This window comes from Haliotis cracherodii, unplaced genomic scaffold (assembly GCF_022045235.1).
Source record: "Haliotis cracherodii isolate W230 unplaced genomic scaffold, xgHalCrac1.p SCAF_6, whole genome shotgun sequence".
NCBI lineage: Eukaryota > Metazoa > Mollusca > Gastropoda > Lepetellida > Haliotidae > Haliotis > Haliotis cracherodii.
The window spans coordinates 1,040,567-1,067,392 of record NW_027266319.1 but is presented as its reverse complement, the minus strand read 5'-3'; the positions used below and the strand labels follow the sequence as shown (position 1 = coordinate 1,067,392).

General features: G+C 42.4%; 1 protein-coding gene across 3 annotated transcripts; it reads left to right on the top strand.

The window, feature by feature from the left end:
- Window positions 1-58: 58 nt before the first annotated feature.
- Window positions 59-26,826, top strand: LOC139445352 (serine/threonine-protein kinase TBK1-like). Of its 3 annotated transcripts, none has more exons than XM_071226484.1 (19): window positions 59-82; window positions 8,951-9,234; window positions 9,800-9,937; window positions 10,526-10,655; window positions 11,187-11,277; window positions 11,800-11,893; window positions 12,932-13,092; window positions 13,605-13,715; window positions 15,489-15,668; window positions 18,671-18,873; window positions 19,351-19,501; window positions 20,205-20,391; window positions 21,472-21,584; window positions 21,793-21,909; window positions 22,589-22,690; window positions 23,378-23,474; window positions 23,988-24,049; window positions 24,496-24,567; window positions 25,749-26,826. In XM_071226484.1, the coding sequence occupies exons 2-19, from the start codon at window positions 9,049-9,051 to the stop codon at window positions 25,807-25,809; spliced, it is 2,256 nt and encodes a 751-aa protein (XP_071082585.1). In that variant the 5' UTR covers window positions 59-82; window positions 8,951-9,048; the 3' UTR covers window positions 25,810-26,826. The 3 variants fall into 3 exon arrangements, with proteins under 3 accessions (XP_071082585.1, XP_071082587.1, XP_071082586.1); XM_071226485.1 differs by lacking the exon at window positions 59-82 and adding an exon at window positions 5,710-5,774; XM_071226486.1 differs by lacking the exons at window positions 23,378-23,474; window positions 23,988-24,049; window positions 24,496-24,567; window positions 25,749-26,826 and adding an exon at window positions 22,228-22,264 and having other exon boundaries at window positions 22,589-22,637.

Here is a 26,826-nt window from a genome sequence, read left to right as displayed (position 1 = left end):
AAACCCATCTAAATATAGATATGTTGTCGTCTCAAAATTCATTTGCAAATCTGACTGCGGACGAAGTAATAGGTTCAGAAAGGTAGGTACGCTTCATTTTCATCCACTATTTAAATAAGCTGGGTACATTTGTGAACACTATGTTTTCTACAGCGAGTTTGGCATATGGACCCTATGACCTTTACACGCATGCGCAAACATCATGTAAACAAACGCGACAAGCTTAGGATGTTACTTCATATCAGTTATTTACTGATTTGAAATAATATGATGTTTAAGTTTAAGCGATAAACATGAAACTACTCCCAAACTTGCTGATGGGAAGCATGCTTATCATTATCAATATACTAGTATTTGATCAGGGCTGGAGAAATCTGATTCTTTATGAAGTAACATTCTACGCGTGCCAAATGAAGTCATTTTGTGAATAATTAGACCCGCGTCAGTTTCTACACTGTCGACCAAGCGTCGAATGACGCCGTATTTTCAAAAAGGAAGTAGAATTAGTTTTTCCATTAGTCACTGCCCGGGAAGTAAATAGTTTTCCGAATCCTCATTGACAATGACAGGTAGAATTAGTGCCAAGTCACCCTGATGGGTCATTCTACTTCACACAGAGGAACCAGAGTGCTTAAAATGAGGCCATACAATTCTGACAAACATGCGAGATAGATTCGTGCATGAGCGCGATAAGCTGAATATGGATATTAGGGGCGTGACAGTTGTGTGCGCTATATATAATAGATTGTATGGATATCCCCAGACGCTCAAAACTCCTCGAACGGACACAAAATCATATTTCCCTTAAAAGTACGAGAATCAACCCAAAAGAATACGAGAATGTGTACTTTACTTGAAAAGTGTTATCCCAAATATTAAAGCTGGGACGGGTAACTAGGTTACTCGGGTCGGGTGGGTCCTGAGTAGGACCCGGGTACCCACAGGACTACCCGGACCCGTGGTTAGTCACGTGATATGTTCTTTAATGACAAAAACTCTATGGTTACACTATAAGTCACTGATGTTCCCATTTCTTTCTGACAATGCACCCATTCCTTCTGTCTTTTATATGTTTGAATAAAGATAGAACTTCATGCAGTAAACGTCAGTGTATGGATGACCAGATCATTTTACACGTGTATCTAAATACATTTTGCCAGGGCTAAGGTCAAACCTTTCCAAATCGGACAGTTTGTATCTATCTCTAAATATCTACAGTGGGTACCCGGGTAGGGTCGGGTAATAAGGTGGTGGGTCCCCGGGTTGTAAATCTGGACCCGTTCCAGCTCTACCAAATATAATATTAGTTCTATTTCCATTAGGTTTTGAGACATACCCAATAGCCCATCAAACCTAAGTGTTTAGTTAGTTGACAACGTTAAAGATTTTCACAGATAAATCAGTCATTGTACCATTGCATGAATGTGAAGCAGAGCAGAGCATGGACCCGCACCGGCGCAGTAGGGACGGTTTGTGGGCTTGCATCGTCTCTCTGATCTGTAGTCGAGGCCTGCGGTTGTGACGGGAGTTCATTCCTATTACATAGAGTAATGACGTGACGACGATAGCTGTCATTATTGACTTGAACCGGAAAATCGCCGAAATTTTGTCAGATTTGCTGACCTCTCCACACACAAAGTTCAGGAATTTCTCCATTACATGTAACTTGACATGTGTATTTCAAGAAATCTGTTTCCAATGTATGTTGTACAAAAAGGTATAATATTCGTTTTACATTTAGGTTTAATAGGTGGAACATGTAGGTATACTAGTGTTACATGTAGGTATAATAAAGTTTTATAAATCCAATTAAAGTACACGAACAGATCTGAGATCAAGCAGAGCGATTTTGAAGACCGTATCATGGCCCTATTCTGAATGAGTATAGTTTTATGCCGCTTTAAGCCATACCACGGCGGGAGACACCAGAGATGGTCTTCACACATTGTTCCCATGTGAGGCATCAAACCCGGACCTTCGGTGTGACGAGATAGCCTCTTGACCACTAGCCTACCAGAGGGTATCCTGACAGCAGATTCTGTACGGTTGTGTTACTCAAATACTACATGCCGCTCTGTAAGAGTTGGGACTCCTCGTCATTGCTATGTGTCACAATTTCGCTGTAAAGAGTCATTCGATTCCCCCTGTCAAGGACACGGGTAGGAATGGCTGGTCACGGCACAGAGACCCTGAATCATATACTAGCAGCTTACAGATTAGGACTGGGACGAGTCAAAATTGACAACCCGGGTACCCGACCCCCTATTACCCGACCCTACCCGGGTACCCACTGTAGGTCTCAAGAGTAGGGAACACAATGTCTAATTGGGGATAGTTTAACTGTAGCCCTGGTAAAAACTGTTTAGATACATGTATGAAACCAGAGACCATATAATAGATATATGGTCTCTTATGAAACGATCAAATCATGCCTACACTGAAGTTGACTGAAGCTTTATCTTTACTCAAACATATACAAGTCAAATGTAATGCGTGCATCATCAGAACAAAATTTGAACATTAGCGACTTGTAGTGTAACCGCTGAGCTATAGTGAGTTTTTGTCATTAAACAATACATCACGTGACTAACCACGGCTCCGGGTAGTACTGTGGGTACCCGGGTCCTACTCAGGACCCACCCGACCCGAGTACCCTGGCTACCCGTCCCATCCCTATTACAAATGCACGCCTAGATACAGAATACTACACTCGTCAGTGCCTCAGTTATCGATCTGTTATATATCACTGTAGTAAATTGCCACACTCCCTCAAATGTAAACAAACATGTGATAATATTTCGTGTGGAACTTTACATTCAAATATAGCAAACCACGTCATACAGAGCACGAGACATCTGCATATATGTTATGTAATATCCAAGGTTGGGTTGAGATCTGCTGTTGATCGCCTTATTCGGGTCGAGTCGAAGTTAATGGTTGTAATGACGTCATGTCAGTGATGTTACGCCAATATATCATTCGTGACCAACTCGTGTTATTACGGGACAAGCCGAATAGCGACTCGTGTCCCTCTCGTGGCCATTTTTGCGACCAGGTTCCGTCTTAGCGCAAACGGGCTAACTAAAACAATTGTCAACTCGTTGGGTAATGGTTCACATACATTTCCCCAAATATTATTATTATATATTTCAGATGCAATTTAAAGCACATCTGGACATGCGGAATTATACAGTTTGATTGAACACATTAAACTGTGTCTTGGGTATCTGTTTTTAGATTATTTCTGAGGGATTCTTTGACGAAGAACTTGAAATCATACGCGCATTCTGATTGGTTTGTCATATTGTCGCACATAACATTCATCGATAGGGGTATGCGTCTTCTTCAGGTTACGGAAAGGGGCGAGTGGTGACGAATGGCCAATATATAAGATAGCTACGCGATAAATCTCAAAGAAAATGAAAACGTTTATTTTACGTCATTTCTGGAGACACGAACATGCGCTCGCAACTTGATGACGTCGTATATTGGACGATGTGTTTGTACGGTGAGTGTCTCGTGAGTTGTTCCCCATAGGTGTAGCTGATCAACATAGGTAAACGCGAAGACCAAACGATCTCATCCCAAACCGGGAGAGATATGACAATCGGGTTTGGGAGAAAAGGTACAGGTAATTGACATGAGGATTGTGAGAATGTGCAGGAAATACTCCCCTGTGCATTAAATGGGCTTGTCCGACATTGCCGAGGCCGGATTCTATTGAGGGAGTCATCTTTAGTTAAATACGGGTATATATATTCGAAGCTTGCACATTTTATCATCATCATTAAAGAGGCTGTACATTATATTAAAAAGAAATAAACGACGAGTGGCGAGCTCCGCCCTAAACCTGGTGGTTTAATGTACATGCAGTGTTTTATTGTACGATAAACAACTCCCACTCGTCGTTTATTTCCTAAATATAGCACAGTCTCCTGGGCGTGGCAGTGCACGCCCATTCCTTGTGAGGGTACGGGGGTTTCAGCAGACTTGGTGCAAGTGGAGCTTGTTTCCCGTGTATATTCACACTGCACGCACTACACCCTCATCTGTACTTGAATCACTGATAGACAACTATTTGCTTATTAAACAAACGGGGACACGGTTGGCCTAAGGCCCCCAAATCGCTGTGCAGAGTTGCGTCTCCTGGGCACGCCAGAAAATTTTGATTTTAGTTCGAATCCCTGTTCACCCCGATTATGTTTTCTGGTTTGTCAGCACCATACCCGTGCTCGTGGGTTTCACCAAAGTGGTAAACGTCTGGGGCCTGCATCAATTCGGGATTTCCTCCCACATTAAGCTGACACGCCGTGATATAACTGCAGTGCCATTCAAAGCGGCGTTAAACCCAACTCACTCACTCACTCTTAAACAAACTTGATTTACAATGATGTTTAAAATTGTGAAATTGCAAAAGGATGGAACAGATCTAGAATGGAAGTGTGAAATCCCTCAATCTGCGCACATATACGTTTTGTTTATTTGTTTGTTGTTTTACAACAGTCTCGGACTGTCGGTCAGGCGGGTATTTATAACACTGCATACTGTGTGACTGACTGACTGACTGATATAGGAGATTTAACGTGCGCTTTCTGACTGTAGCGTATTTCGCACACGGTGCATACTGTACACACAGATGTCCATTTATAGCCACGCTAGTTACATCACGTTTTGACGTCATGACACAATGGTTCTTTTGTGTATAAGATACAGGGCGGAACAATCAGTGGACAATCAGTCTTACACGAGGTACGCGGGGTAGTTAAACACTCACATAGCTACGCTCTCCAGCTGTGTGTCACTAGTGACCATCATTTTTCCTTCCTGCTCGGAGATTTACAGAGAATGCGGATATCGCGGTAACCAGCACGCAAAGATATTACACACCAGGACCTAAATAACGTGATCCTTTCCAAAATCCCCGAACACATCCCGTTATTTGAATACAGCGTGTTAGAAGACGACGTGTGTGTGTGTGTGTGTGTGTGTGTGTGTGTGTGTGACAGTAAGCTCATCAGGTCCATATTTTGGTCAATGACGTATATCTGTTTAATCTGTTGGGGGCTTAAAGTCCAATGGGCGATCTCTCTCGATGTTATACTTCCCACCCATCCCTTCCTCTCGATCCGTCTGTTCAACTCATGTTAAAAACATAATAATAATAGCAATATTTCTCCATGGTATCCACTGAAGAGTGCCTGACTGTTCACAGCTGCCCCCAAAGGTCTCGTCAATCGGACACCTGTCACACTGGCGATAACAAAGCAGACATGGAAAAACCCAAGGCCTTGTTCTATTTATAGCTCTGACGGCTCTGAACTTCCCGATGATGTTAGCAATCAAGCTGTTGACATTGGCAACAAGCGACCCTTGTTTGCGACATTTGTTTCTGAGAACAATACTTTGCAGAGCTTCCTTATTGCATCGTTATTCTACAAGGAAGGTTAAAGGTCATCATAGATAAAACAAAATCGGGCCGATGTTATATGCAAACTTTGTTTGAATATAGTGTCAGTAGGTGTTATCAATCATGTTTGGTAAACTATGATACAGTTATTGTATTTCTGCCACCGAGAGAGAGGCCCGTTTGGCATCACGGTGATGTAGCCAGCACTGAATGTGTGAACACGAGGCTGCGTCCTCTTGGGGGACAAACACGCCAACAGACGTGCACCTAGTTGTGGTCCATTGATCGTAGTCGTCAAGGGTGTGTTGTTAGATACGCCAGGCAACGTTGTTGGTCTGTAGACGACGAATGTCTGTGCAACGCTGAGGTAGGTGAACGAATGGAACGAACGCTTATTTTAATGATAACAGTATGATTTTTGGAAGTTGAGAGTGAATGAGTGAGTATGGTTTTACCCCGCTTTTAGCAATATTCCAGCAATTTCACGGCGGGGAATACCCTTCACACATTGTACCCTTGTATAGGGAGGGAATCGAACCCGGGTCTTCGGCGTGAGTAGCGAACTCTTTAACCACTAGGCTACCCCACCGCCCCGGGAGATGAGAGGGTACTACTATTACACTAGAATTCCTCTCAGAAATAAATATGGATTCCATGTGGAACTGTTTATAAATTGGATGTCGGTACTCATTCTAGCCGTGTGACAGCACGACTGTGTTCTTTCTGGGCTGTATGAATGACATTAAAATGGGCAGTACCCTATAATAGGTCATTAAATGTCATATATGAATTCCGTCCACACGGAACATGGGGAGGGTCTAGCACCCGGCGTTTGCCGTAAGAAGCTATTAATTGGGTTTCTTTTATTGTTCCTTAGTCAGGTGCACAATTGCCTTGCCTTTGTATGTGTTTGTGATTAATAAACACATGCTCATGATGTAGTCGGAATCGTACGATTGACTCTGCTTTTGGCAGAATCTTCTTATGAATATCGAAGGTTTGTAGCTTTTATTTACACATTGTTCCCAGGGGGGAATAGAACCCGGGCCTTCGTTGTGACGATCGAACGCTTTAACCACTTGGTTACACCCTCGCTCCTTATATGTAGAGTATTAACATAGGGTGGGCATTTGTCCTCTAAAAGTGAAAGCGAAAGTATATTCGAAACTGAAAATGGGCCAGTTTCAGGGAAACTCTGTGACCAGCCTTGCAAGCCTTTCTTAGAAGTACATGGTTAACGAGTTTTTTTCAAAACTTTAAATAAAACTGGTGACTGAAAAAAGAGAAAAACGAAACTCCAAAACATAACAAATGTTATATTTGGGATAACACTTTCTTAGAAAAGTACAGATTCTCGTGCTTTTTTGGGTTGAGTCCCGTCCGGGAATCGAAACCCACACTTGCCAGAGTGAGGCACCTAATCACCAGCACACAAAGTCAGGGATCTAACCCACTCAGCCACAGAGGCTTCCTAAAAAATGAAAGTCCGACAACTGGTAGTCTAGAACACGTACTTTGAGTACCCCTCTGACAAGTGTAAATTGGCACGGCTCCCATGGCCGAAATCTATGAATACACAATGCCATTTAGAAAGTGGTCAAATGTAACAAATATTATATTTGGGATAACACTTTCTTAGCAAAGTACAGATTCTCGGAGTCGTGCCAATTTACACTTGTCAGAGTACGTGATCTAGACTACCAGTTATCGGACTTTCATTTTTGTGGAAGCCTCGGTGGCTGAGATTAGATTGGTTCGGTGGGTTAGATTGCTGACTTTGTGTGCTGGCGATTAGGTGCCTCACTCTGGCAAGTGTGGGTTCGAATCCCGGACGGGACTCAACCCAAAAGACTACGAGAATCTGTACTTTACTAAGAAAGTGTTATCACAAATATAACATTTGTTACATTTGACCACTTTCTAAATGGCATTGTGTATTCATTCAAAAACATATTCTGATACGAATAGCCACTCGTGTGAAGAATGGTGGTATGGCAGTCAAAGGCTTGTTTACTGTAAGCAGTAGGCTAATACATCGCCCTGACCACTCCGTTGGCAGTCTGATCAATCTAGATGGACGACCCTGACCATTCCGCGAGCAGTCTGATCAATCTAGATGGACGACCCTGACCCTTCCGCGAGCAGTCTGATCAATCTAGATGGACGACCCTGACCATTCCGCGAGCAGTCTGATCAATCTAGATGGACGACCCTGACCATTCCGCGAGCAGTCTGATCAATCTAGATGGACGACCCTGACCATTCCGCGAGCAGTCTGATCAATCTAGATGGACGACCCTGACCATTCCGCGAACAGTCTGATCAATCTAGATGGACGACCCTGACCATTCCGCGAGCAGTCTGATCAGTATAGATGGACGACCCTGACCATTCCGCGAGCAGTCTGATCAGTATAGATGGACGACCCTGACCATTCCGCGAGCAGTCTGATCAATCTAGATGGACGACCCTGACCATTCCGCGAGCAGTCTGATCAATCTAGATGGACGACCCTGACCATTCCGCGAGCAGTCTGATCAATCTAGATGGACGACCCTGACCATTCCGCGAGCAGTCTGATCAATCTAGATGGACGACCCTGACCATTCCGCGAGCAGTCTGATCAATCTAGTTCAACATATAGCATCAGTGTTCATGACACACGCCCATGAGCGAACTATGTACATACTGTTTGTTGAGTGAGTGGTTATTGTTTTACGCCGTTTCCAGCAATATCACGGCGGGGGACACAAGAAATGGGCTTCACACAACCACTAGGCTACCCCACTGCCCCACACACATACATAACAGATGAAGATAACATAATCTATAATCGTAACTACTTCTATTTGAGGCAATAATGAGACCGTTGTTACGTCCATATCTATTCCGGATGCGGAAAACGGGCGTTTTACATGAATAGCACATTCGTCATTTTCTTTCCGGTAAGATTGGGTATGTTAGAGTCCGAGTCCCTGACTGGTTCCGATTAAGATCCTTGTTCTGTCAACACCCGGCTCGATGGTGGCGAATCAATTCGACTTTCCTCCTAGATAACGTTGTCACGTGATATAAAAGCGGCGTTAAACCCAACTCACTCACTCACTCTTGCTGGTAAGCTCCCGATCGTCACATTCACCTTAGTAAATGAATTGTTTGTTTCTTTGTTGTTTAATGCCGCACTCAGACATATTCCAGCTATATGACGGCGGTCTGAAAATAATCGACACTGCACCAGACAATCCAGTGATTGATATCATGAGCATCGATCCACACAATTGGGATACGATGGCATACATCTGCCAGGTCAGCGAGCCTGACCAACCGATCCCGTTAGTCGCCTCTTACAACAAGCACAGTCGCCTTTTACGGCAAGCATGGGTCTATCCCGGATCTTCACGGGTCCTTTCGTAAATGAAATGAAAGGCAATGTGTATGTGTGTTTCTGAGACAACATTGGTTTCATATTGATGGTCAATCGTCGATCATCTTCATACTGATTTTCAAGGAATGCGTGATTGGAATGGATTTATATATTTTCAGCCAATCCAATGATGACGTCCGAGCTGAAGTGAAGGTCTTGCTGTGCTTGGTGCACGCTGTCAAGACTACTCTCCTCTGCGGTTGAGGAGGTGCAATAAATGCTGCTAAGGATCAACGTCGGCGACGCCCTGACATGCGTGTACATCGTGTTGGAACTTCTACAACTGCATACAATGCTTCGTGTCACAGACGGCTCATTTGGGCAAACCACGAGGCATTTTTACTTCAATAAAAATAAAATCGGCACGGGAGCCTCGAGTGACGTTTTCATCGGCGTTGAAAAAGTAAGACTAAGTGGATATTGGTTATGTGTATAGAATGTCATTAGAAGGTTCCTCGCCTTCTGAAACAGGAACCCGTGTAACTCTGTTTTTCACGGTGGTAGTTAGCTATAGGGTGGGGCATATGTTTTGCGAACACCTGGTGTCATCACTGTAACAATATAGGTTTTGATTGTGATGCTTCTGTTTTGGTAGTGTGACAGAGATATGTGACAGAGGTGTGACATAGTGGGGGGCAGGGGTGCGACAGAGATACACGTGTGACAGAGATGTGTGACATAGTGGGGGGCAGGGGTGCGACAGAGATACACGTGTGACAGAGAGGTGTGACATAGTGGGGGGCAGGGGTGCGACAGAGATACACGTGTGACAGAGATACATGTGTGACAGAGATGTGTGACAGAGGTTTGACAGAGATGTGAATATGAACATCCCTTTTGCCTGGACGTTGTTCGTGACTTGTATACAGTATCGTAACATGATGTCGGTATCGGATACACAGTGATTCTTGTTGCATGTCACTCGGGTTGGGAAACTCCAGCAGTTTACGTTCTATTGTCTTTGAAAGGCGACAGGCGAAACCCATGCGTTGAAGATCTTCAAGGATGCCCAATGGAGCAACTCTCAAGAAAACGTTCGAGAAGTTGAAGCTTTGACGAGAATGTCCCATCGAAACATTGTGGGCTATTTTCGACGAGAAGAGGAGGTGAGTACGTTTTTGTCACTGTTCATTTATCAAAAAAAGTAATATAAGAATGTCTTTATCATTGTGAAACACATTCTCTACTGGGTGCCGTTCTGACATAGTCCCTGTCGAATGATGGTGCTATGTTAAACACTAGTATGGAAGAAGTGATCATAATCACAGTAAGTGGGTAGACGGGAACTAGGGCTATACTTGGGGTCCTAGGTTGTCCTATTGACAGTGCTAGTGGTGACATGGGGGTCCTAGGTTGTCCTATTGATAGTGCCAATGATGACATGGAGGTCCTAGGTTATCCTATTGACAGTTCAGTTCAATTTCCGGAAACCAAGTGACAACCATAGGGACCTCGTTCTTGTTTCGTAGATGAAACAGGCCTGTGTGTTGTCCATGTGTTTCAATGCGGGATGTTTTGTCAGTGTGACACAGGTCGAGGAGTTCTTGTTTCGTAGATGAAACAGGGCTGTGTGTTGTCCATGTGTTTCAATGCGGGATGTTTTGTCAGTGTGACACAGGTCGAGGAGTTCTTGTTTCGTAGATGAAACAGGGCTGTGTGTTGTCCATGTGTTTCAATGCGGGATGTTTTGTCAGTGTGGCACAGGTCGAGGAGTTCTTGTGATGGAGTACTGCTCCGGGGGAAGCCTGCACTCCTTTCTCCAGCAACCAGAGAACATGCACGGTCTGGATGACCAGCAGTTCCTCATCTTTTTAAATGACACATGTAAGTAGTAGAAATAATAATAATAATAATGATATAATAATGATATAATAATGATATAATAATATAATGATAACAATAAATTACTTCAATCTGTTAACAATAAATGATAATGCTATAATAATGATAACAATAAATTACTTCAATCTGTTAACAATAAATGATAAAAAATTGGCCATTTATATAGCGCATATTTCCACACCACTCAGGGACATGCTCAAAGCGCTATTATTATCCCGGTCACTGGATCAGTGTGCAGAATCATTTTCAGCTCCTTGGGGAGTATACAACCCAAGCTGCCTGTTAGGCGCTAGAGGGTGTACATCCACATTGCCATCTCATACTACCGGGTACCCACTCAGTGCTGGGTGAAAAGAGGCCCATTTCGAACAAAGTCACTTGCCCAAGGAGACGCCACACGTTGTTCAGACTGACTGTGCTGCTGTAAACATATCGCCACCAAGTACCGTTCCTGCGATCGGTTATCATGGTAAGATATGTTGTAATTTGGTACTAAATGTCTGTTTCATGAAGGCCAGGGATGGAAGTACCTCCGGCAACGTGGCTTTGTGCACCGCGACATCAAGCCGGGCAACATCCTGAGAGACGTCAAGCCAGATTCAAGGTTTGTAACGCCCTGTGGTAGCCGCGCGGGTTTTAACGCTAAGATGAACGCGTCTAACCCACTTTAACACGAGGTTATGATGGCCATAGTGCTAACATCGCTTTGTGAAACGGGGCCCTGACTGTTGAAGCCACTTGTTTATGAACTGAAACATTTATATGACAATATATTTTTTTAATTAACAATTGTAGACATTATTCAATTCTGTACATGCTCACGTCACAACACGTATTTTTGTATTGATTATACAGTAAACTACGGTTATAACGAACTCAAAGGGATCATACATTTTAGTTCGTAATGACCGTAGTTCGTTATAAGTATTTATACAACATATATACAACAAATGGCCTGGACTAAAAAAAGGAAGTTCGTTATTTCGGTCAGTTCGTTATAAGAGTGTTCTTTATAAACGTAGTTACTCTATTATATTTTGAATTATATAGAATGGAGCGGTTCTAATTACATGGAATACATGAACGTATGCGTGTAATTATTTTCAGTATTTCGTTGTTCTGACAGTGTTGTGTACAAGTTGGCTGACTTCGGGGCCAGCAAGAGTGTTGAACACGACAATGGACAGTTTTTGTCTCTCGCTGGGACCGAGGAGTACTTGGTGCGTCTTCATTCTGATGATTTTATATTTTTTGTGATGATTCAGTAATGGTGTCTAGTGAGTGAGTATGCTTTTACACGCTTTTAGCAATACTCCAACAATATCACGGCGGGGGAAAGGTATGAAAGAAAGGTGCTTCACACATTGTGCCTATGTGGGGAATCGAACCCAGGTCTTCAGCGTGACGCGCGGACGCTTTAACCACTAGGCTACCCCACTGCCCCAAATGGTGTCTAGACATAGCTGAGACCTAGAAATGTCCGGGTTATAAAAGTAGTCCCCCTAATTGAAATGTGAAGAGAAACCTAACGGCTATCTGCACAAGCTATCTATCTTGATAATATACTGTCACAAGTTCTGCATCTGTCTTAAATCTGTCGTGATGTGTGGAAAGAATATCCCTTTTCCTGACGTCACAGCTAACTGTCACACGCAGTCCCGTGAAGTAAATTGTCCGCAGTGCATTTGTATAGTGATGTAGGATCCATTAACGAGCTCTTGTTTTCCAAGGAACAGAGAGAGTTCTCAACACACAATGCCGATGGCACTTGTTGTTACCCTGTCTGGCGCTCGGCATTAAGGGGCTAAAACAAGGACTGGTCGGCTCGGAGTCAGTATACTGTGTCTGAGTGGGGTATTCATGTTAAACTGCGGCATGGTATCTCAGTGGGCTAGCTCTATAAATCGGCACGTCGCTATATATGTGCAATAATCTTGGACGCGACGTAAAACCCAGTTTCACCTCACCTCACCTCATCTGGATCACAGCTTTCGGCCATGGGAGCCGTGCCAATTTACTCTTGTCTAAGGGGTACGCAAAGTACGTGATCTAGACTACCAGTTGTCGGACTTTCATTTTTTAGGAAGCCTCTGTGGCTGAGTGGGTTAGATCCCTGACTTTGTGTGCTGGTGATTAGGTGCCTCACTCTGGCAAAAAAAAAAAAGTACGAGAATCTGTACTTTACAAAGAAAGTGTATTATCATTATTATTATTATTATTATTATTATTATTATTATTATTATTATTATTATTATTAGCATCCAGCAATGTACGAGAAGGCCTTCATGGGCAGCGGTGGCAACACCGTGTTTGACGAGTCTGCAGACCTGTGGAGTTTTGGCGTCACCATCTACCACGCCTGCACCGGCAACATTCCCTTCAAACCTTACGGCGGCGTCCGCAACAACAGGAGTGTCATGTGAGTGAACGTTTAACAAGCTACAAAACTTGACCATTAATCAGCCGCCTATGCATATATTTTCCATCAGATCTGGACAAACCCGGGCACAGTGACTTTAATGTCGTGACAACTTTTAAATGACATCAGTATCCGTCTGTGTAAGTGGTCCTGTTCGATGCGCACCGGTCCTGAGTCAGGTGACGTTACGATGGCGGCGGAGAGTTGGTGGATGGGATCGCAAAATCGTCTACTGCTTCTGCCCTTCGTCTCCTTTTCTAACTGTGCTCGAAATGTGTCTGTGTTCTCCCCGCGGGAAAGGAAACACTGGGGCGACGTGGCAATGACGATGCACACCTTCCCGAGACAAACAGGCAGCTGGTGTATACTCCCCAGGTATCCGAGAATGCATTTTGAATGGACCTCGGTTTGAATGCTAAGGGGTTATAATAGTTCCGTGCTGGCTTATGATTCAGACCGTAGGTATGGAGACGTGAACGTGCGTGTTACAGTGATGTGTGTCTGTTCCGTAGGTTCATGATGATCACGTGCAAGCCAGCAGGCACGATAGCAGGAGAACAGCGGTCACCCTCTGAAGACATAAGGTGGAAGAGGACGCTACCAGACACATGCAATCTGTCTCCGTGAGTAATGACGTCATCCGTCACCCGTCACCCGTCACCCGTCACCCTCTGTTGCAAGGACCTTGAACGTCAAGCACCTGTTTGCCTGGTCGAGACACGACCGCATGCCACAGTGATACAGATGACATACTGCAGACTAACACAACCCCAGCCCCGTACACACACTTACGCACCACACACACCCCTAAAAAAACCCACCCCCACACAAACACACCAAACACACCCCTAACACCCACACACCCACACATACACACCAAACACACCCCTAACACACACACGCCCACACCACACACACCCCCAGCCCACACACACCCACACCACACACACATCCAGCCCGCACACACCCAAACCACACACACCCCCAGCCCGCACACACCCAAACCACACACACACCCAGCCCGCACACACCCCCACACATACACACCAAACACACCCCTAACACCCCCACACCACACCCACACACATACACACCACACACACCCCTAACACCCCTAAAGGGGTTGGGTGTTCAGGCTCGCTGACTTGGTTGATGCATGTCATCGAATCCAAATTGCGTGGATTGATGCACATGATGTCAATCACTGAATTGTCTGGTCCAGACTCGATTATGTACAGACCGCCGTCATATAACTGGAATATTGCTGAGTGCGGCGTTAAACAAACAAACAAAGAAACAAAGAAACAACATACCCCCATGAACCTTTCCTCACTTACTCTATCTCTTCATCCTGAAGTAAAGTATGCTGATGAACGTCTGTCTTCCTCGACGTTCTAAGTGATGTTGATTTCGGTTCCACAACAAGGAAGAACTTTAGCAAGTCAAACATGACGCGTTTTGGATTTATTATCAAAGGGATACTTAGGTTGAAGAAATATGTTTTGAGGTTCTTGTGGAAAAAAATTCAAACTAGACAAACGTATTTTCCGTATTTACACAGTATTCTGTAGGGTATGTCTGTGTGTTCTGTAGGGTATGTCTGTGTGTTCTGTAGGGTATGTCTGTGTGTTCTGTAGGGTATGCATGACTCGTCTGTTAAAGGGGTCAAAATGGTATTCAAACTGTGTCAGAGTCTATTGAGTAACGTCTGTACAACATGTTTGACATATCTTGAAAACATTCTGTAGCCGTTTTCAACACACGGCTGAGCAGAGAAGAGGCTTTATGTTCGGTCATGCATGACGTTCCGAATTCTAAAAAAAAACGTAAACAAATTCAAATAAGTCATTACGAATACTGGGTACGGATTATTATTAGACATGGTTCGTGTGTACGGAGGTAATGAGTGAGTGAGTATGGTTTTACGCCGCTTTTAGCAATACTCCAGCAATATCACGGCGGGGGACACCAGAAATGGGCTTTACACATTGTACCAATGTCGGGAATCGAACCGGGTCTTCAACGTGTCGAGCGAACTCTTTAACCACTAGGCTACCCGACCGACCCTAATGGTGTCCAGAAAGGGGGACATATGTAGAGGGAAGCGTCGTTTGGGTGCAGTTGGTGTTATTATGCTTATATAAATCTTAAACATTACTATATCATAAGCATGTGTCTAGGAATCGTAATCCCGGTGAGAATACCGGGTGGCACCCTGTCACAAACACATGCAAAGGCAAGTCAATTGTTCACGCGAAAAAAACCGTGGGCACAAAATAGGGCATTGCGGACAAGCAGTAACTTTGAACCCTGACAAAGAGCTGGTTATGTACTTGAGGATGCCACCAGGGGTTGTTCGACTGATAATATACTATGAATGTCCTTGTTGTTTTCAGAACTATTCGAGAGAGGTCAGTGTCGATTATAGCTGGTCTGTTAGAAGCAGATCGGAATCGGCAGTGGACATTCCAGACCCTGGAGCATTCTGTGCAGAGACTGAAAAGTCTGAAGAAGTTCACCATCATCAGTGCTGAAGATGCGGCTCTTCACACCATATATACCTCTACATCACCAAGGTATTATCACTTCATACCATATATACCTCTACATCACCAAGGTATTGTCACTTCACAACATACATACGTCTACATCACCAAGGTATTGTCACTTCACACCATATATACCTCTACATCACCAAGGTATTGTCACTTCACAACATATATACCTCTACATCACCAAGGTATTGTCACTTCATACCATATATACCTCTACATCACCAAGGTATTGTCACTTCACAACATATATACCTCTACATCACCAAGGTATTGTCACTTCACAACATATATACCTCTACATCACCAAGGTATTGTCACTTCATACCATATATACCTCTACATCACCAAGGTATTGTCACTTCACAACATATATACCTCTACATCACCAAGGTATTGTCACTTCATACCATATATACCTCTACATCACCAAGGTATTGTCACTTCACAACATATATACCTCTACATCACCAAGGTATTGTCACTTCACAACATATATACCTCTACATCACCAAGGTATTGTCACTTCACAACATATATACCTCTACATCACCAAGGTATTGTCACTTCATACCATTTATACCACTACATCACCAAGGTAGTGTCACTTCACAACATATATACCTCTACATCACCAAAGTATTGTCACTTCACAACATATATACCTCTACATCACCAAGGTATTGTCACTTCACAACATATATACCTCTACATCACCAAAGTATTGTCACTTCACAACATATATACCTCTACATCACCAAGGTATTGTCACTTCACAACATATATACCTCTACATCACCAAGGTATTGTCACTTCACAACATATATACCTCTACATCACCAATGTATTGTCACTTCACAACATATATACCTCTACATCACCAAGGTATTGTCACTTCACAACATATATACCTCTACATCACCAAAGTATTGTCACTTCACAACATATATACCTCTACATCACCAAGGTATTGTCACTTCACAACATATATACCTCTACATCACCAAGGTATTGTCACTTCACAACATACATACCTCTACATCACCAAGGTATTGTCACTTCACAACATATATACCTCTACATCACCAAGGTATTGTCACTTCACAACATATATACCTCTACATCACCAATGTATTGTCACTTCACAACATATATACCTCTACATCACCAAGGTATTGTCACTTCACAACATATATACCTCTACATCACCAAGGTATTGTCACTTCACAACATACATACCTCTACATCACCAAGGTATTGTCACTTCACAACATATATACCTCTACATCACCAAGGTATTGTCACTTCACAACATATATACCTCTACATCACCAATGTATTGTCACTTCACAACATATATACCTCTACATCACCAAAGTATTGTCACTTCACAACATATATACCTCTACATCACCAAGGTATTGTCACTTCACAACATATATACCTCTACATCACCAAGGTATTGTCACTTCACAACATACATACCTCTACATCACCAAGGTATTGTCACTTCACAACATATATACCTCTACATCACCAAGGTATTGTCACTTCACAACATATATACCTCTACATCACCAAAGTATTGTCACTTCACAACATATATACCTCTACATCACCAAGGTATTGTCACTTCACAACATATATACCTCTACATCACCAAGGTATTGTCACTTCACAACATACATACCTCTACATCACCAAGGTATTGTCACTTCACAACATATATACCTCTACATCACCAAGGTATTGTCACTTCACAACATATATACCTCTGCATCACCAAGGTATTGTCACTTCACAACATATATACCTCTACATCACCAAGGTATTGTCACTTCACAACATACATACCTCTACATCACCAAGGTATTGTCACTTCACAACATATATACCTCTACATCACCAAGGTATTGTCACTTCACAATATATATACCTCTACATCACCAATGTATTGTCACTTCACAACATATATACCTCTACATCACCAAGGTATTGTCACTTCACAACATATATACCTCTACATCACCAAGGTATTGTCACTTCACAACATATATACCTCTACATCACCAAGGTATTGTCACTTCACAACATATATACCTCTACATCACCAAGGTATTGTCACATCCCATGCTAACTGTTGATAAATAAAGCGACAAAACCCGTTCCATATCCAATAGGAATTTGTCGATTGTACGATTCCGACTATATCATGAGCATGTGTTTATAAATCACTATCAAATAGTGATGATACCAGGTCTTCGCGAAAAGGTGAGCGTATCCTGCCCACCGGTGGCACCCGTCACAAACACATACAAAGGCAAGTCAAATGTTTACTTGAAAAACACGGGAACATATGGGAATTGCATCGAACATCGATTTTGAAAGCTTTACTGAGGCCTTGAATGTTGTAACCTTGATCCAAAAGCTTCTGAGTAAGAGTCGCATGACGCTCTCTGAAGCTAGGTCTGGTTCGTAGTGTGCCAGTAGGTCCACCAAATATATGTTCAGGAATGTCTGCTTGGGGAGGAGGGTTGCTAGGAAACCGAATATGTTTCAGTACTTCAAGAAAGAAGGACCAAAACAATACCTTTTGGAACCATAAGATATTTTAGTACGTCGGGAGATATTGTTCTTGCATATTCTGGAACACATTGTTTACCTTTTTGCGTCCTTGCGTCAGTTGAAGACGTATGTTTTCTTAATCTAAATCCTTGTATATACCTTATGCCCGAATCGTTATTACTGAAGTTCGAATTATTTAGAATGAGATTCAGCACAGTGTAAGCCTTCTCAATTGTTACCAATATGGGTCCTTTTGTCCATGGCGATCTTAGCGCAAAGTTTGTCGTTACTTCCATACATTAACACAGATGTACGACAGTCGTCGTGCTGAGGTTGTTATGTACAACGGCGCCATCATACATAAGATTTTGTATTAAATGTGCCGTGCATCATGTCTCAACCTTGTGGCGCGGACGTACTATTATTCAGTGTGGAGATTTTTTTAAACGTCTCTGTTTCAGCTTGTCCGAGCTTCAGGAAGCCATTGCCATGGTAACGGAGGTTCCAGCTCCGAACCAAATGCTCTTCCATCATGACCAGCGTCTATGGGAGGTGGTCAATGCTAGTTATCCATTGAGTGCAGTCAATGCAGACGAGGAAGATCCAATAATTCTAGTCAACAAAGACGAGTCGGAGGAGGAGAGTTGCTCCAACCGCACTTTGGGTACTTCACCATTCGCAATATGATTCCGCGAAGCATGACATGATTGGTCTATTTTCCATGGTTTGGTACTTCAGTTCAGATATTGTCGTCATTTCTAAACATTTTACTGTTTGTTTATTGATCCTATAGAATAGAATAGGGTAGAATAGGTCTTCAGCAACCAATGCTTGTCGTAAAAGGCGACTATGCTTGTCGCAAGAGGCGACTAACAGGATCGGGTGGTAAGACTTGCTAACTTGGTTGATGCATATCATCGTATCCCAATTGCGTGGATCAATGCCCATGATGTCAATCACTGGATTGTCTGGTCCAGACTCGATTATTCACAGACAGCCGTCATATAGCAGGAATATTGCTGAGTGCGGCGTTAAACAACAAACAAACAAATAGATCCTATAATATTACTACTAAACATACTCTTTGTAAATTCCCTGGAAAGCCAGGTGCTACATGAATGTGCTTTGTTCTGTTTTCCAGGCCAAGAGCCTACATTCGGCGTCCGCCCATCTCTAGATTCTGACCTGAAGACTGCGTCCAAAATATGTGTGTTTGTCTTCCATCTTCTACTCCAAGTAATGACATCGGCTAGGGTTGAGAAAGGCCAAAAGCGAGCAGAGCTGTCTTTGTGGTAGGAACCTTACTCTACATAACTCATGACCCATCCATTGCCCATAAAATAGAAGCCACGAAACCATTTTCATAATAATGAGGAATCCATTGCATGATTCCGACCATATCATAAACCTGTCCAAGATTATTTCGATACAAGATGTTCGCGAAAATTGCTCACCTGAACAATCACGGGAACACATGGTACAAGTACAAGCAGGGAATTGCGTCGCGCATCATTTTGGTCTCTTTTAAATCTTCATATCTTCAATCTGCTCGATTGTACCTCAAATTTTGTGATATGTAGAGACCAAGGAACTGATGGAATGATAAAGGGGAACTTGACTATGACAAAGTCACCCCTCTTGTGGATACTTTATTGTCACTCTGAATCTTTATGGATATATTTAAATATGAAACATATGAGGTGGTCTTGGGGAACGAGGTGACCATGTGTGTGTGTGGGGGGGGGGGGGGGGGGGAGGGGGGGGGGACGGGGCGGCACGGGATATTTGTTTGAATATGTGTGTTACTTCTTCAAAACAATTCCTTCCTGTGAGAGGACGAGACAAACCATAGTTTGGGGAACCGCTGTCATTAGTGATGCATTTATAAAATCAATCATCACCAAATTGTGTTTTACGCCAAATGTAATTTGTAATCCAAGTACGTTTCAAACGTTGTCAGGAGAAACCTTTATTCTAACCCGTGTTTGTTTTCAGGTCCTACTTGAAACATTTGTTGGAAAGAGTTGAAAAGAAGTTCAGAGTTCTATCGGAAACCTGTCGGGAAAAGCAGTCCCGCTTTGAAATGATGAAATCTTACGAATCGACCAGAAAGGAAATCAGTCACGAATATGACTCCACCATATCCCAGAATACAAACAAAGCCAAACAGTCAGTATGTACAGTAAGTCCACACGATCACACTCAGTACTGGCTCAACCTTTGGAACACTGTGACACACATTTTTGCAACTGTGGCTTCCCGTTCTCGGGGAACTAATGTTGTAATGTGGCGGTCACTGACCATGTCATGTGAAACAGCTGTCTTCCCCTGAACATAATTGTTCCCATCTTCGCGAGGCAAGGGAGTTAACTGACTCTGAAAGTCCAGTTTCCACCCTTGCTGAACAAGGCTGGAATTTCTGGGCTCGTTAGTAGCGCCACCAGTGGCTATATTCCTTCTATGGCCCTCCTATTGACCAATCAGATTCCGCCACTCATAACTTGCATTTCTTTCAAACAAAATGGCCTTGTCCAGTCATCACCATCAGATCGATGATCAAGATCTATGTTGTAATAAAACGGATCTCACCTCGCGAAATGCATCAAATCACGTGTGCACCTTGATTTACAACATAAAAGGATTTGGAAAATATCTGTCGACGACCTTTGACAAATCATGTAGTCGACCGAAATCTGCACTTGAACTTCATGTTGGTAACGGACCGGATGTCGATTTCGTTATGCAAATTTGATTGGACTGTGCTTAGGCTCGTTAGTCAAGCCAACATATAACTGGCTCATTCCAGCCTAGATCGGGAAGGGCGGAATTATTGACAGGTCTTTGGACTTTGTTTTCATCCTTCTCTCCGTTGATTGGCTACTGACTTTGCGCACGTGTCAAGTTTTATGCATTAATTAAACAATCACCTGATTTGTGTCAGGCCACAGTATGTATTCCTAAACCTGGAATCTGCTTTAATATATACAACTGTTTATCGTTAAACTATTGCTGAAAAAACATTTTGTCGATGTCGAATTCAATTATAAGGATTGAATTTGTATTTGTTTCAGTTCACTGAGGTGTGAATCGAACCGATGTGCAAAACTTGTAATAATCCGCTACATGGAGTTATACCGCTTGCACATCATATAACTGTAAATGTTTTTAGTTGCAGTAGAATTATGTATACTGCGTTTATTATCATGACGAATGGTAATCACCCCAAAATCAGGTTTATAATGTTTATCATTCTCTTCTCCAGATTCATCGAAAACTTTGTCTACTGAAGAATGAAATATGTAGATTTAGGAAAAAAGTGAACGAACATTTAGAGTCATCACCCATCATCTCTGAGACCTCGGATCTTTCAAACCGGTACTGACATTTTTTTTATTCAAACTATTTATATGATCATAATTTCATTAACTCAACGTGTTTTATTAACAGCCATCATTAAAACAATATATATGCATATCCAAGCGTTTATAACTTTATTTCTTTACAAAGAAAAATGTCCACTTGTCAAAGTCGCCGAAGAATAGGTATAATGTATTTCAACTTATTACGTTTGTATTTGTTTCAGTCCCATTATGTTAAAAAGCATTTTTGAAGAAACAAAAACTATTTTACAAAGAATCCGGAGGAGAAGAAGTTCGCTGCCGCTGTCAGAATGTGACGAGTTGATGCACAAGAAGGACAGGTGGGTTGTAAACAGGAGAAAAAAACAAAAACTATCCGGATGACGTTTGAACGCATGTGTACACTTCATGCTATAATGCATTCCCTGAAAACGCCTCAACATCCTTGAAAGTTGACGAAACAATATAACGGTAACCATCTTGTTTGAGGGACCATCCTTCAACGTACATATATAGCCTATGTTCCTTTAAACATTTCATAGAATATGACGTATAGAAGTCAAAATCAGATGGAGTTTGTTCTATGTATGAATGGTGGCTATGGAGTAGCTACCGTTGTCATGACAACAGTAATGGGCAGTAGCTCTCTTGGTTTTCAGAAAACAAGGAATCCTGGCTTGAAAGGACAAATGAAAGGTTGGCCTTAAAAATACTAAGTACCAGGCCAAATCTTACATTTTCACCAGTCAATATTCATTTCCTTTCTATTACAGAATCAGATTAATGTCCGGTAGTGTCTGGCAATATTTAACTCTGTATTTCCTCCTTCCGTCATCTGTCCACATACATGCAGTAAACATCCACATGATCAGAGACTCCAGGCGGACACCAGAGTAGACAACATAATGATGCCGAGTAGTGCAATGGACACAATTCAGTCTCTCGCCCCTAATCTTTGTTTTACTTCCTACGTGATGAATGATCAGGCTCTCCCTGCTCACTGGCGCCCTTTGTTTCCAGGCGGGACTTGGAACAGCTGTGCCAGCAAAGCATATCTCACTGGCAACATCATCAGATGCATCACAAGCACCCATCACATTTAAAGTTCAAGGAATTCAAGGGGTAAGTTGAATTTATAGTTTTCTGTATATGATACGAAACGGCATTGTCGTAAAACCTTCACTGTCACCAAGAACAGACACAGACACTATGGCGGTTCTGTGACAGTTCAATTAAGCGTCCGTGACAGTTCAATTACAAGCCTGTGACATATCTATGGCGGTTCTGTGACAGTTCAATTACGCGTCCGTGACAGTTCAGTTACAAGTCTGTGACATATCTATGACGGTTCTGTGACAGGTCTGTGACAATACCCTTCTTCAACTACTGGAAGTGACCTGTGAAGATCCGGGGTAGAATAGGTCTTCAGCAACTCATGCTTGCCTTAAAAGGCGACTATGTTTGTCGTAAGAGGCGACTAACGGGATTGGGTGGTCAGGCTCGCTGACTTGGTTGATGCATGTCATCGTATCCAAATTGCGTGGATCGATACTCATGATGTCAATCAGTGGATTGTCTGGTCCAGACTCGATTATTTACAGACCGCCGTCTTAAAACTGGAATATTGCTGAGTGCGGCGTTAAACAACAAACAAAACCTCTGGAAGTAACGATCTCGGATATTGCGATCGTTTATTCAATTTTTACCGTTTACAACAATCAACATTTGAAGGGCCACGTTATCTGCATGGAACCATGTCATCTGCTGTATCTGTGTGTCAGTGCCACGGTGATATGTTTTGTGTTTCAGGGTGTATTTGGAACTCCAGGAAACGTTGCTTCATTTTCAGAAGATGCTCGAAGAGCTCGACATGGAGAGTGTGGTTTTAACAGAAACACTGAAAGAGGTAAGTCGCGAGCTGCATATACGCTGTTGTCAGACAATCACAGACGGGTACAACAGCAAGAACAGAGTGTGACTCAACCTTTTTGGGCGTTACTATGAAAACGCGAAGACGTATGAAACTGACTAATACATTTTGTTTTGAATTCATTTGAGGTTGAATATCCTCGAATTTTTAGGTTGGAAACAAATGCAATTAATTAATGTTTTTGAGATGCATATTCCCAATTTGTGTTTCTGTTATACAAACACATTTCACATTTTATTGTACTTTTCTAAAGAAAGGTGACCTCTCTATACAACATGGCTAGCAATTAGGCATCGGGACACTGAGAGTCAACAACGTGGTGAAGGAACGTCTTTATTATGAGGAACACAACGTATCGGAGTATTACTCCTCCATAACCTGATGAAACGTTGTGTTCCTCATAATAAAGAAGTTGACAACTATAAATTCTTTTCCTTATGTGTATCACTTCTAATTGCCTTTTAAAGACATGACGTCTTTGTTTTGCAGTGTTGGAAATCCTCGGACATTGCTTGGAAACACATTGCTTCAAGTGTCGCCACATTGTTTCAGTAAGTAGACCTCGTTAAAGTTCCCAATACAATATATTTGTCTAGTGACAACATTGGTACAACAGTTTACAGTTCTAGACATGTTTCCCGAACTGAGACGATGTTCGTGGCAGTTTGTTGTATTTCGGTATCATCTAGTTCCCTGGTTTATACATATTAATAACTTAAAGATTTGATAGTTTCTCAGTTCAAATTTTACTTTAGTTTTAAAAACGCATCTGTTATCCAGTGAAGTCATTTTAGATCGGTGACAGTGATGGCTATGTTGTCAATGACGCCGCAAGTCGCTGAGTATAGTTGCGTCCCTTAGACGTGCCAGAATCCGCTGTTCGTAACCGTGCTTTTGGGTGACAGCAAAGTGGTAAACTATTGAGTTGAAACTGACACACCTTGGTAGAATTGAAACAGAAGACAACGCTGCTTGAAACTCCCTCCCTCGTTTGTAGATCTGGTCCCTCCCGGCGTTCTCGGTTCAGCGTCAGACAGTTGACAGAAGAATGCGAAAACAATAAAAAACGGTTTGTTGTTATTTCATACTTTTTTCCACTAATGTGACCATAACTTTTATTTGTAAAAAGTCTTCAGTGTTCTATTTGATCTAAAATATAAGTTAGCAACCATGTTTATAGTATAAGCTGAAATTGGAATTGCAGGAATCTTATCATGCTTATATTTTTTAAGGAAGTCAGTGAACGCTCATATTTTGCGCGGTTAAATCCAAAAATGTTGCTTACATCATTGTGCTATTTATAGCGTCACTGGGATGTTCTACATATAAGTCTCAAATGATAGTTAGTACACTGGGGCCGTGTGCAGGAAGGTGATTCCAATGTTACTTTAGGCGTCCTGTGTCTCTCGATGTCTTCCGGAAGCAGGTCGTATTTCCTTATTATTGAAACAGATTCGGAAGTAGTCTTTACTTGTTATATCAACGACATTTAAAGGAGAGGCCGAACAAAATAGTGACAAAATAAAATAGATAAATGCTGTCACAAATATATAAAGATGCCACCAGGTGTTCGCGAAACAGTTTCGTCATCGCCTCGGTGTGGAGGGTGAGCACGCAATACAATAATAGGCTAACAACTTGTCATTGGATATTGTGAGTGCGTTGTGATGCTACTGGTAAAGCGTGCTTAACCTTTTTGCGAAAATAATGTTTGTTAATCAAGCTGTTGCACTGTATTGGTGCCCAGAAAGGGATTTCATCTTCAAGTCTCGTGCTACTTCAGGTCTTCGAGCTATGTAATATGAATCGTTGACTATCGTGAACATTTGATCAGGAATAATTACTTCAGTCTTCGGGAGAACAAACCAAGGAAGAAATGTCTAAAAACCTTCCTTGTAGCTTCATCCAAGTAGGGGACGGTCGGGTAGCCTAGTGGTTAATGCGTTCGCTCGTTATGCCGAAGACCCGGGTTGATTCCCCACATGGGTACAATCTGGAGTGTTTGGGCGGATAATATATTCTGGGTATTCTCTTGCATTAACTATTTATACTTAATAGCGTACAATGCTCCCTGGACATGACAAAAGTAAACCACGTGAAGATTTACGGACAGCCGTCATATAGCTGGAATACTGCTGAGTGCGGCATTAAACAACAAACAAACCACAACTCAAATTAGGGTTACAAAGTCATTACCAAGAATATGCGGATGATATATCACTGTGACTACATGTACCCTTGTCCTTGCAGGTTTGTGGACCTTATGGACCATCTGCCGGAACTGGAGGTGCTCAGTCTGGACAGCAGCTAGAGACATCAGGACATCCATGTGCGTCAGCGGGACTCTTTGAGACATCAGGACATCCATGTGCGTCAGCGGGACTCTTAGAGACATCAGGACATCCATGTGCGTCAGAGGGACTCTTTGAGACATCAGGACATCCATGTGCGTCAGTGGGACTGGGGACATACGCATCCTTCTGATAGACCCATGGATACATACGGACATAGGTGTTCTTCAGATGGACCCATGGATATTTACAGACATAGGTGTTCTTCAGATGAACCCATGGATACATACGGACATAGGTGTTCTTCAGATGGACCCATGGATACATACGGACATAGGTGTTCTTCAGATGAACCCATGGATACATACGGACATAGGTGTTCTTTAGATGAATCCATGGATACATACAGACATAGGTGTTCTTCAGATGGATCCATGGATACATACAGACATAGGTGTTCTTCAGATGGACCCATGGATACATACGGACATAGGTGTTCTTCAGATGGATCAATGGATACATACGGACATAGGTGTTCTTCAGATGGATCAATGGATACATACGGACATAGGTGTTCTTTAGATGGACCCATGGATACATACGGACATAGGTGTTCTTCAGATGAACCCCTGGATACATACGGACATAGGTGTTCTTCAGATGGACTCTTGGAGAGATATAAACATACGTGGCCTTCCAATAAATCCTTGGAGGCACGTGGACATGTAAATACATGTGCTAAGCAAATCTGTGATATCTAGACAATTATAACATAGTGTGGAGATTATGGTACAGGTAGTAATATCACAATACTATTGCAACAGTATCTCAGTTGTACAAAAGACGTTTCTGCGTAATGCGATTAACAACTTGAGAAGAACTGCAATTTGTGGGTATATATACGCAGCCAACCAGTAGGAATAATCTAACTACTGTTCTTATATTAAATATCCATATTCTGTCTTAGATTAATATATATTAAACGATATTATTGGAAATGTCAATTAATATGCAACTTATACAATTGGTAAGTATGA

Bases quoted from the DNA above. Each gene is read 5' to 3' on its own strand.
- LOC139445352 (XM_071226484.1), top strand. From the start codon at position 9,049: ATGCTGCTAAGGATCAACGTCGGCGACGCCCTGACATGCGTGTACATC. The intron at 15,669-18,670 runs GTATTATCACTT...TCTCTGTTTCAG, and splicing joins TATACCTCTACATCACCAAG to CTTGTCCGAGCTTCAGGAAG. The intron at 18,874-19,350 runs GTACTTCACCAT...TCTGTTTTCCAG, and splicing joins TTGCTCCAACCGCACTTTGG to GCCAAGAGCCTACATTCGGC.